General features: G+C 48.0%; 1 protein-coding gene and 1 long non-coding RNA gene across 2 annotated transcripts; one reads left to right on the top strand and one right to left on the bottom strand.

Annotated features, from left to right (window-relative positions):
- Positions 1-4108: 4108 nt before the first annotated feature.
- On the bottom strand, positions 4109-9530 carry LOC134756779 (uncharacterized). Its single transcript, XR_010129935.1, has 2 exons — positions 9122-9530; positions 4109-4348 (listed from the first exon to the last, which is right to left on the bottom strand). It is a non-coding gene; the product is annotated as an uncharacterized lncRNA (long non-coding RNA).
- TMSB10 (thymosin beta 10) lies at positions 8008-9130 on the top strand. The gene is made up of 3 exons (XM_031006695.3): positions 8008-8177; positions 8462-8576; positions 8849-9130. Exons 2-3 carry the CDS (start codon positions 8477-8479, stop codon positions 8881-8883), a joined length of 135 nt encoding a protein of 44 aa, XP_030862555.1. The 5' UTR covers positions 8008-8177; positions 8462-8476; the 3' UTR covers positions 8884-9130.
- Positions 9531-11137: the final 1607 nt, after the last annotated feature.

Below are 11137 nucleotides of genomic sequence, written 5' to 3'. Positions count from 1 at the left end.
ATATGGAAATAGTCTACAGATTGGATGAATGTTGATTTCCTGGTTTTGATTTGAATTATTATAGTTATGTAAGATGTTACCACTGAGAAGAGTTGGGAGAAGGATACCAGGGACCTCGGTTTACTATCTTTGCAACTTCCTGTGAATCTATCATTATTTCACATTAAAAAAAATTAATGAAAAGGAATAGAATAGGACAGAGAAGGTCAGAGTTCTTCATTCAGAGTAAGGGTGAATATTGTTCTAGTGAAACTTTTGTTTCATTTGTGAGTGCTCATGTGAGTACTGGGTAACAATATTAAAGGTACTTAATGTACTTCTTGGGGGTGGGAGTGACCTCTCAGGTCAACAAAAATTTTTAAACCACTGCTCTACAGTATGCTTAGCTGACTCAGAGACCTACAGGAGCCAGGCAGACCATATGAAGAAGCAAAACGGGCCTGGTTCATTAAGATTGGTGTCACTCATCTTTCCCATGTACAGTCAAATCTCTTACTATGGCAGGTTTTATAATGATACAAATATTCTTTACTTTCACAAATAAATGTGCTTTCTTATTTTTCTTGAATCACATGGCACTCTTGTTCCATCTTTCCTCCTCATTTTTTTCAATTTTTTCTTTATTGTGGTAAAATATACATAGCATATAATTTATATTTTTAAGTGTACAGTTCAGTGGCATTAAGTGAATTCACATTCTTGGATGACCATCACAGTGATTCATCTCTAGAGCTTTTTCATCATCTCACACTGAAATTCTGTACCAATAACAAGAACTCCCCATTCTCCCCTTCCCCCAGCCACTGGTAACCACTGTTCTACTTGCTGTCTCTATGTATTTTCTCCCTATTTTTGTGAGTGAATTAGTTTATCTATTGCTGAGAAACAAATTACTCCAAAACTTAGCAACATAAAACATAAAGTCACAGTTTCTGAGAGCAGCTTTAGTTGAATAATTTCTAGCTCAGACTCTCTCATGAGGTTGCAATCAACTCCACGGCCAGGACTGCAGTCCTCTGAAAGCTTAGCTGAGGCTAGAGGACCCACTTCCTCACTTACTCATGCAGTTGTTGGCAAGTCTCAGCTGCTCACTGGCTGTTAGCCAGAGGCTTCAGTTCCTCACCACATGGGCCTCTTCACAGGCTTGCTCAAAACACAGTAAGTGGCTTCCCCCAGAATGAGAAATCCAAGGGAGAGAAGGACAGAGCCAGGCACCAAAATGGAAATTACAGTCTTTTGTAACTTAATCTCAGAAATGCCGTACTATCATCTCTGCCATATGCCATCAGTCACACAGGACAACCCCAGTACAATAGAGGAGAGGACTACACAAGGATGGGAATAGGAGGCACTTGCTGGGGCCATCTTGAAGGCTGGCTCACACAGAGACCAAGGATCAAGAAATATTTCTGGCCAGGCACGGTGGCTCACACCCGTAATCCCAGCACTTTGGGAGGCCGAGGTGGGTGGACCACCTGAGGTCAGGAGTTCGAGACCAGCCTGGTCAACATGGTGAAACCCCATCTCTACTAAAAATATAAAAATTAGCTGGGCATGCTGGCACATGCCTGTAGTCTCAGCTACTAGGGAGGCTGAGGCAGGAGAATTGCTTGAACCTGGGAGGCGGAGGTTGCAGTAAGCCAAGAATACACCACCGCACTCCAGCCTGGGTGACAGAGTGAGACTCCATCTCAAAAAAGAAAAAAAAATTCTGTACTATAAGCAGAACACCAACCCAAATATAATAAGCAGCAACTGACACTTGTTTCCTTGTTTCCATGCTGGAGAGACATTACGGAATGATAGAAATCCAGTACAGTGAAGAGGACATGCCTCATTTCAAGGGGGCAGCTGTTCACTGTGGTGTTGCCATGAGAAAATACAGACCCAGTGCTACTAGATCTTCAGTACGGAAATCTTCCAATGTTTGGGGGTTGCCTGAAGTTTATGTTAAATTTAGTGTGGCCAGACAAAATACATATGCCAGCTGGATCCAGGCTGGCAGTTTGCAAACTCTGCCGCAGGGTCTAGGCAAGGGCGGTGCAGTGGTGAGGCGCCCAGGCTTTGGAATCAGCCAGACTGGGATTCAAGTCCCAGCAATGCCAATGACCAGCTGTGTGACCTCGACCAAGCCTTAGATACCTATATTATAAAGCAGAGATGTTTAAAATCCTGCTATTTCACACTATTTTGTCGAGGATTAAATAAGATAATACATGTGAAGTCCTTAACTGCCAAATCTGGAACACAGTATCTGCTCAGTAATGTAAGTCGCTGTCATCATCGCTATTCTAACAGCAGAGATGGAAAATCAAACAGTAACATTCTCACTCACACTGTGGCCTTCAGCCACCTGGGCTACCTAAGCAACTGCCAAGGTTTACATAGGCACTAATCCACACTGTTCTCCACAGAGCAGAACAATCTCTGCTGAGGCTGAACCTCAAAGGCCCATTTTATTTTCTTCACAATTTTATCTTGGATGATCCCTTAAGCCCCATGACCTACAAAAACATACAGCATTTTCATGGTATGGAAAATATGGAATTCACATCCTGATTTCTTTGCTTCCCCTGCCTCCTTTGTGTGAAGCTGGCAACTATTTTCAGGCTGGTAAAATTTTCAGGCTGGCAAAACTGGCACTCAGAAGGAGACTGTTTCACAAATGGAATAGTAGCAATAGACGGACCAGGAAGGTCATCTAGGGCAAGCTTTCCTCACTTGTGAGCCTATTCTGGCCCAACTCTATAACAGTCCAAATACTTGGCTATCCTCTTCTCATTGAGGATAGCCTTTTCTGATTGAATGCCTCCAATGACAGGGAACTGATCACTTACCCCAAAGTAGCTCATTCCATTTCAATTAGGAAGTTAAGCATTTTTTGCTCTGCCTGGAAATGGCCCAGGTTTATGCATTTGTTCAAAGAATATTGACTGAGCACTTACTATATGTCAGGCATTGCCTTAGGTGCTGGAGATACAGTGGTGAATGAGACAGATGAGGTCTCCCATTTTCTATGGCAGGACATAGACAATACACAAAGAAATGAATGTGTAGCATGTTTACTTGTATATTGGTTAGAGATGGATTCTATGAAGAAAAATGAAAAACACTAAAGAGCAACAGAATGGCAAGGGTGTTGCTCTATATGGATGGCCAAGGAGAGTTCTCTGAGGAAAGAGACACTTAAGCAGGTTCCTAAATGAAGGAAAAATGTGCGCAATGCATATGTTTAGGCCAAGAAGAGCATAAACGAGGGCAAAGGTCCTACAGCAGGAGTGAATGGTTTTCTCACATTCAAAGGAAATCTGGACTGGACTCTTTCTTCCTATCCATACAATCACAAATTTCACTGCCATTTGCCAGTTAACTACATTAATCATCTCTCCCTGTATTTGTAGGATTCATATTAGGGCCAGGAAGCTTCCACATCTGTCTCTATCAGGTTTATCTCATCACATTTTGTTCATTTCTCTACGGTACCCAGCTGGTTTCGGAGCTTAGAGATTCATCCTTCATAACATAATCATTATTCTATCTACATCCTCATTCCAGTCTCTGATAAAAGTGTCAAGTTGGACAAGTCTGAGGAATGAAGCCCCATGGCAAGCCTCCAAAGTTGACCCCCAAGTTGACAGTCATCAAGACTTTCTTAGTTCCTCTTATTAGTTCTACATTTTCCAGAACATCCTTCTTGACAAAGAAAATGGCAATGTCATTGCAGTTTAGTAGTTCAGCTTTGTCTATTCCATCTGTGAACAGTATAAAATCTGTTCCCAGCAGCAAGCTGAAATGTTGTCACATATAAATGGCACCCCAAGTTATAAGTGAATACAAGGCATGACCGTGAATATTGACTGACTTTGAGTCATTTACTACACTACACTTGTAACTCGAGAGTTTCATTGTATCTTCCACAGCCAGAATGCTCCCAGATATTTTGTGAGCATTCAATAAGCATTTATTGAATAAGTATATGTGTGTTACTTTAAGTATCTAGGAAAAAAATCCCCAAATGAGATCGGAGTGCCTGGAATCACCAGGTTATAATTTATCTACCTCATGGTTTTCCAGTTATCTCATGCTGTGTAACAAAACATTCTCAAACTTAGTGTCTTAAAACAACTACATTTATTTTGCTTATGAGTCTGCAATTTCAGCAGGGACAACTCATCTCTGCTCCACTTGGCATTAGCTGGGGCAGTTTGAAGCTTCGAAGTCTCCTTCATTTGTGTGGTTAGTGGTTGATGCTGGCTGTTAGCTCTGACCTCAGCTGAGGCTGTGGCTGGAATGCCGACATGTGGCCTTTCCTTGTAGATGCTTGATTTTCTCACAACTTGGAGGCATCCTGAAAGAACATCAGAAAGAACCATGTGGTCTTTTATGACCTAGCCTCAGAAGTCACAAAGCATCATTCATTCCATGTGTTACTCACTAAAAGAAAGTCACTAAGGCCAGTCTGTACCCAAGAAATGGTGGGAAAATGTCAAAGAATATGCAGATGTTTTAAAACCACTGCCCATGGGACTGGCTGAGACATAGATTTTGACCATTGTCCTTAAGCAATGAATGCCTAAGAGGCTGCCTGCTATGGTAGAGATGGGCCACAGGGCTGCACTGAGCAAGAATAAGGAATGTCTGTCTGCAAATCCCCCTAAAGCTCCTTTGTTTGGGAGTCTTGCATACTTACTCGGTCTCCAAACATAGGTCTCCATAGCTGTATTTAGAAGTCAATTCCTTTGTTTTCTCAATAAAGGGAAGTTGGAATGAAAGTTCACCATGGGTCCAAATTGGTACAATTGAATATTCCTACACCCAGGTCAAAGGTGGAGCCCGGGAATGTATTATAATAACACCTAAACAATTATTGGCATTGCAACTGAAAAGGAGTCAAGTGCCACTGAAACCCTCCAAAGAATCACTGTCTCTGAAAATGGATATTTTTACGTTCGATTTAGCAGATCCTTCAACATTGTATGGCAGAGACCTCTCCAAGACCACCCAACCCTGCTTTCTTTTTCTCCTAGGGACAGCTAGACTATATTTCCCAGCCTTCCTTGCAGTTATGTGAAACCAAGTGAATGAGCTCTGGCCAAAGAAATGAGAGTGAAAGTAATGGAGACTACTTCCAAGCCTGGTCCATAAAAACTCTAGTGTGGTCCTCTAGCCTCTCCTCTTTCCCCATCCACTGGCTGGATGGTGTGGACTTCAAGGACCTAGACGAGAGCAGAGTAACAAGAGAAAAGGGGCCTGAGTTCCTGAGTCACTAGATGGAAAAGAATTGCCTGACCAGCAACATCAGCACAGAATGTTGCTGCATGAGTAGAAAATAAACTTGTAGGCTGGGCGCGGTGGCCCACACCTGTAATCCCAGCACCTTGGGAGGCTGAGGTGAGTGGATCATTTGAGGTCAGGAGTTCGAGACCAGCCTGGCCAACATTGTAAAACCCCATCCATACTAAAAATACAAAATTAGCCGGGCATGGTGGTGCATGCCTGTAATCCCAGCTACTCGGGAGGCTGAGGCAGGAGAATCGCTTGAACCCGGGAGGCAGATACTGCAGTGAGCCGAGATCATGCCTCTGCACTCCAGCCTGGGCTACAGGGCAAGACTCCATCTCAAAAAACAAAAAAGAAAATAAACTTGTATTGCATTAAGCCACTTTGGGGGCTGTGTGTTACAGTTGTTTGCTGACCCTGACGTGAAGTTCCACTTTCATTCAAGAAATGTTCACTACCCTCCCTCTCTTACCATAGGTGGAATATTTTCCCCACTCTGTTGATGGTGGGCTTGACCAATAGGATGGCAGCAAACATGACAGGATATGACAGGCTTTGACACTTTAACATTTCTACACTATCTTGCAGTACAACCCTCTTGCTATTCTGCCATCACCAAAGAATCAGCCAGAGTTTAAGATACCTGTGGAGCAAACCTAGACCCAATACAAAGTCTGGAGCCAAGCTCAGCCCGGCCCAGCCCAGCACCATCTGACCTGCCCATATAGGAACAAGAATAAATAATTGTTTAAACTCCTGAGCTTTGGGTGGTTTGTTACATGGCATATTGCAGCAGAAGTTAACCAATGCACTCATCAAATATAAGTGTGATATTCTAATGAGGTTGCTATTTGAAGTATCCACTTGAGGCCAGGCACAGCAGTTCACATTTGTAATCCCAGCTCTTTGGGAGGCCAAGGAGGGCAGATCACTTGAGGTCAGGAGTTTGAGACCAGCCTGGCCAACATGGTGAAACCCTGTCTCTACTAAAAATACAAAAATTAGCCGGACATGGTGGCACATGCCTGTAATACCAGCTACTTGGGAGGCTGAGGCACAAGAATCGCTTGAACCCGGGAGGTGGAGGTTGCAGTGAGCTGAGATTGCACCACTGCACTCCAGCCGGGGCAACAGAGTGAGATCCGTCTCAAAAAAGAAAAAAAAAAAAAAAGCTGCAGTGACCTGTGATCCCACCGCTGCACAGAGACCCTGCTAAAAAAAAAAAAAAAGTATCCACTGGATGCCTCTTCTTTATCTCACTTCAGTTTATGCCAAGGCTATTTTATAGATGAAGAAACTAAGGAAAAGATTTGCCCAAGGTCACACAAGCCTATGCTCTCTTCCCACTGTTCCAAACTGAAGGAACGTGAGAAAAGCAGGTAAAATCAGGAGGGGAGAAGCGGGGAGTGGTGCTCAGGCTTGTAATCCCAGCACTTTGGGAGGTTAAGGCAGGCAGATGGCTTCAGCCCAGAAGTTCGAGACCAGCCTGGGCAACATGGTGAAATCTCGTCTCTACAAAAAGAACACAAAAGATTTGCCGCTAGTGGTGGTGCACGCCCGCAGTCCCAACTACTCAGGAGGCTGAGGTGGAAGAATCACTTGAACCGGGGAAGTCCAGGCTGCCATGAGCCGTGATCACACCACTGCACTCCAGCCTGGGTGACAGAGTGAGACCCTGTCTCAAAAAAAGTAAATAAATAAAATCAGGACCGAATTTAGGATGTCACCACCAAATCCCACTTTAAAGAGCTTGGTAATACTTCACACTTAAAAAAGGAAAGGTGAGGACAAATAAAAGAATGACCAGCCTTAACTCCGGGGCTGGTAATTTATGGAACTTATTACCTAACGGTGTTGCACAGGCTGAAAATACAACTTTTCTAAGAAAGATGTGAATAATTGCAGTATACCACTCCTACAATGGGTTAATAAGAAAAACAAGAACGTTTGTAGGCATGTGGGTCTCTATTATCCTCAAGGTTAACTTCAAGGAGGAAAACCGCACCCGCTGATACAGTGTTTCTAGGAGCTCGACGAGAAAAGGCACACTGCGAGCCTTCTCGGGACGCCCTGTTCCCACCACAGCCCTTCACACAATGCGTCTAACAGCATTTAAGGAACACCCGCCACGCCAACGATCCTGCTGGAACCGCCCAGTTCAGGGAAGAGGGGACGACTGACCAGAAGGCAACCGCCCCCAACCTGAGCAAAGAGCGCTGGAAACCTATTCCCCCCTCCCCCTACACCCCCCACCCCCGCCCCCCGCTCCACTACTGGACCCTCGGCTCGAATTCTTTTAGTGCAGGACCACCTTAGGACTCAGCCTCCCTAAGGAGAGGAAAAGTGGGGGAGGGAAGGGGACTCTGGAGGAGCAAAAGCAAGAGGCCTGGGGGCGACTGGGGTGGGGCGTCTCCTAGAGCGAGGATTGCTGCAGAGTGCGCGTGCACGCCCGCACATCCACACCCACGGCTACACATCATATCTGCACACGCACAAAACCACACACCCTCCCACGCTGGTCCCATATCCTTTCTGCGGGGTGAGCAGCAGATTCCCGGAAAGGGGGAAATGTAGCCGCAAAAGCAAAGCCGGGGGCCTGGCGCCCACTCTGGCGGCGACTACAGCCCCCACGCTGGGCACACTGCGAGCTGGGGGTGCCCGGCGCGGGAGAAGCCGCGCCCAGCCGGGCTGGTAGCCCAGCGGAGGGCGCGGCAGGGCGAGGAGCAGCCCGCGCTGCTCCCGCCCCTCGGGTGCCAGCACCGCCCCTGCTGCGGCGGGTGAGGGGCGGGGCGGGGCGCGGCGTATATAAGGCTAGGGGCGGGCGCCGCTCTTTTGTTTCTTGCTGCAGCAACGCGAGTGGGAGCACCAGGATCTCGGGCTCGGAACGAGACTGCACGGTGAGTGCGGCGCTGGGGCGGGGGGCCCACCCAGGGTGTGGTCGGATCCGGTGCACTGGGCGGGCGCGCCGCAACCGCGACAGGCGCCCTTCTCGGACCGGACGCAGGGGCCGGCGACCACGCCCTGGGACCGAGAAGAGGGGTGCGGGACGCGCCCAGATCCTCGGCCTTGGGGCTGCTCCGCACGCCTTGGCGCGAGTGCCACGTCGAGAGGCGTCGGCGGGGAGCGCGGAAGGGGACGCTGGCCCCCAGGCCCAGGTCAAGCGCTTTGGTTTGCCCACTAGGATTGTTTTAAGAAAATGGCAGACAAACCAGACATGGGGGAAATCGCCAGCTTCGATAAGGCCAAGCTGAAGAAAACGGAGACGCAGGAGAAGAACACCCTGCCGACCAAAGAGAGTGAGTGTGCCTCGGTCTCCCGCGCCCCAGCCCAGCCCCTCACCCTGCTCTTCCTTGCAAACCCACTCCTCCACCCCCCCACCCCGCCGTTGTCCCCGGTGTGGGCGGCCCCGGCCACTCTTTCAGTTTCACAAAGCGCCTTGTTTCTCCCCAGCCCCAAGCTTCCTTCTAAATCCCCACACCTCGTGGGTGCCTCGCCCACACCGGGAAGCACCTCGGTTGCGGGTGGGGGTTGCAGCTCCCCTCCAGCGCCCGCTTCCCGCTCTCCACAGCCATTGAGCAGGAGAAGCGGAGTGAAATTTCCTAAGATCCTGGAGGATTTCCTAGCCCCGTCCTCTTCGAGACCCCAGTCGTGATGTGGAGGAAGAGCCACCTGCAAGATGGACACGAGCCACAAGCTGCACTGTGAACCTGGGCACTCCGCGCCGATGCCACCGGCCTGTGGGTCTCTGAAGGGACCCCCCCCAATCGGACTGCCAAATTCTCCGGTTTGCCCCGGGATATTATAGAAAATTATTTGTATGAATAATGAAAATAAAACACACCTCGTGGCATGGCTGGCGTGGTCTGAGTCTTTTAGTTGAGTATGCGTGGGCAGTGCCACTGCAGCAAAGCCCCTCGATGGAGTAGAGTTCCTGCCGCAAAGGGGAGGAGGTGGGTCGCAGAATGGGCTGACTCGGAGGGAGTTTTTAATTTTGGCTTTACCTGCTTCTCCGTAAGATTTCATGGCTTGTTAGCCACTTAACTCTTGCTCGTAAGCAATCTGTGTAAAATTTAACCCCACTTTGTCCCCAGGTTGCTTTGGAAAATGCTTTTTCAAAAGAGCAAGGTTTGCTTTTGATAAGCTTCGAAAGCCCCACTGTTTCCCTCTGGCCTCCTCCTAGCTGACTCAGAAGGGAACACTGATTTTAAAGAAAGAAAAGACAATCTGGAATGTTGGAAATTGGGTGAGATCACAAAGTCTCCGGAAGCCGTTCTTCGGGAGCTTAAAACAAAGGCGGGATCTAGGGATACAGCAAGGGGAACGTCAGAACTAGAGGAACCAACACTAGAACTGGGGGAGGGGAGGGGGGAAGAGCTTTTGTCTTTTAACCCTAGTTCAGAACCTCCCACAAAAGCATTAGCCATTAGAGGAAGTGCTAGACTGATCTGCTACCACCCAGTGCTCAGCAGGAAGGGTGGGGATGTGGTGGGAGGGAGGAAGGGTGGGCTGGCGCTGGCGCTGGCGGCCAAGCTCCAAGGGATGACACCTCAAACCCACAGGGAAGGAATAGGATCAGCCCAAGGGGGCCTGACAGTTGGGAACCTGGGGCTGCAGGCCATTCAGAAGCAGAAGAAACAGGCTTATAATGACAGGGGTGGAGTTTTCTTTAAGGAGGGTGGATAGGACACTGCTTAGAGATTCGTCCCACATTTTTGCCCGGCCCCAAGAGGCTGGGCACTGGGTGAAGACAGTTAATTCGAATGAGGTACAGTCCCTGTCCACAAGGAATTTAAAATCTGGTGAGTGAGATAGCCACAGCAGACCAGAGTCAGGACACCTAGGCTTGGCAGGGAGACCCATGCCCAAAGGCATTCTCTCTGAACTCCTATCTGCACCTCCCTCCTGGTACCTGGACACATACATCACCTCCCCCATTAGAGTAAATAGAGAAACATTTTTTTTTTTTTTTGAGACGGAGTTTCGCTCTTGTCGCCCAGACTGGAGTGCAATGGCGCGATCTTGGCTCACTGCCTCCGCCTCCCGGGTACAAGGGATTTTCCTGCCTCAGCCTCCCCAGTAGCTGGGATTACAAGCATGAGCCACCATGCCTGGCTAACTTTTTGGTTGTCTTTTTTTTTTTTTTTTTGAAATGGAGTTTCTCTCTTGTTGCCCAGGCTGGAGTGCAATGGCGCGATCTCAGCTCACCACAACCTCCATACCTCCGCCTCCCGAGTTCTCCTGCCTCAGCCTCCTGAGTAGCTGGGATTACAGGCATGCACCACCACGCCCGGCTAATTTTGTATTTTTAGTAGAGACGGGGTTTCGCCATGCTAGCCAGGCTGGTCTTGAACTCCTGACCTCTGGTGATCCACCCGCCTCAGCCTCTCAAAGTGCTGGGATTACAGGCGTGAGCCACCATGCCCGGCCGAAAGATTCTTATTAATTGATATTGGTGACTCTCACAGTAGTCAGCACTTAGTAGACACTCATAAATGCTCACTGAATTGTAACTGAAGCATCATCTGGCCTCGCCTGCTCCAACTTGGCTATGCTAAAGCCAAGCTGCTACCAGCCCTCTTCCCCCACTGTCTTGTTGATTCTATTCTATTCTATGTACACATTGACAGGGCCCAAGCATGGTGAACTTGTGGAAGTTCAGGGTAGGCAAATACTTTCATTTCCCTCCCTGAGCCCAGTTCAGGATGCAATCCTACTAAAATAAGGGGAAGTACAGTTAACCTACAATTGAAGCTATTGGTAGGAAGCCTATATTACCCAGATGACAACTATAGGTCTCAGCCAGCTAAAAGATTTTGGATATTGGGTTGCTGATTTCTGAGAAATTCAGAAGCTGTGT

Source organism: Gorilla gorilla, chromosome 12, assembly GCF_029281585.2.
Source record: "Gorilla gorilla gorilla isolate KB3781 chromosome 12, NHGRI_mGorGor1-v2.1_pri, whole genome shotgun sequence".
Classification (NCBI taxonomy): Eukaryota; Metazoa; Chordata; class Mammalia; order Primates; family Hominidae; genus Gorilla; species Gorilla gorilla.
Note: the sequence above shows the minus strand (reverse complement) of the source record. Positions and strands in the feature narration are given on the sequence as shown.

Bases quoted from the DNA above. Each gene is read 5' to 3' on its own strand.
- TMSB10 (XM_031006695.3), top strand. From the start codon at position 8,477: ATGGCAGACAAACCAGACATGGGGGAAATCGCCAGCTTCGATAAGGCC. The intron at 8,577-8,848 runs GTGAGTGTGCCT...CGCTCTCCACAG, and splicing joins CACCCTGCCGACCAAAGAGA to CCATTGAGCAGGAGAAGCGG.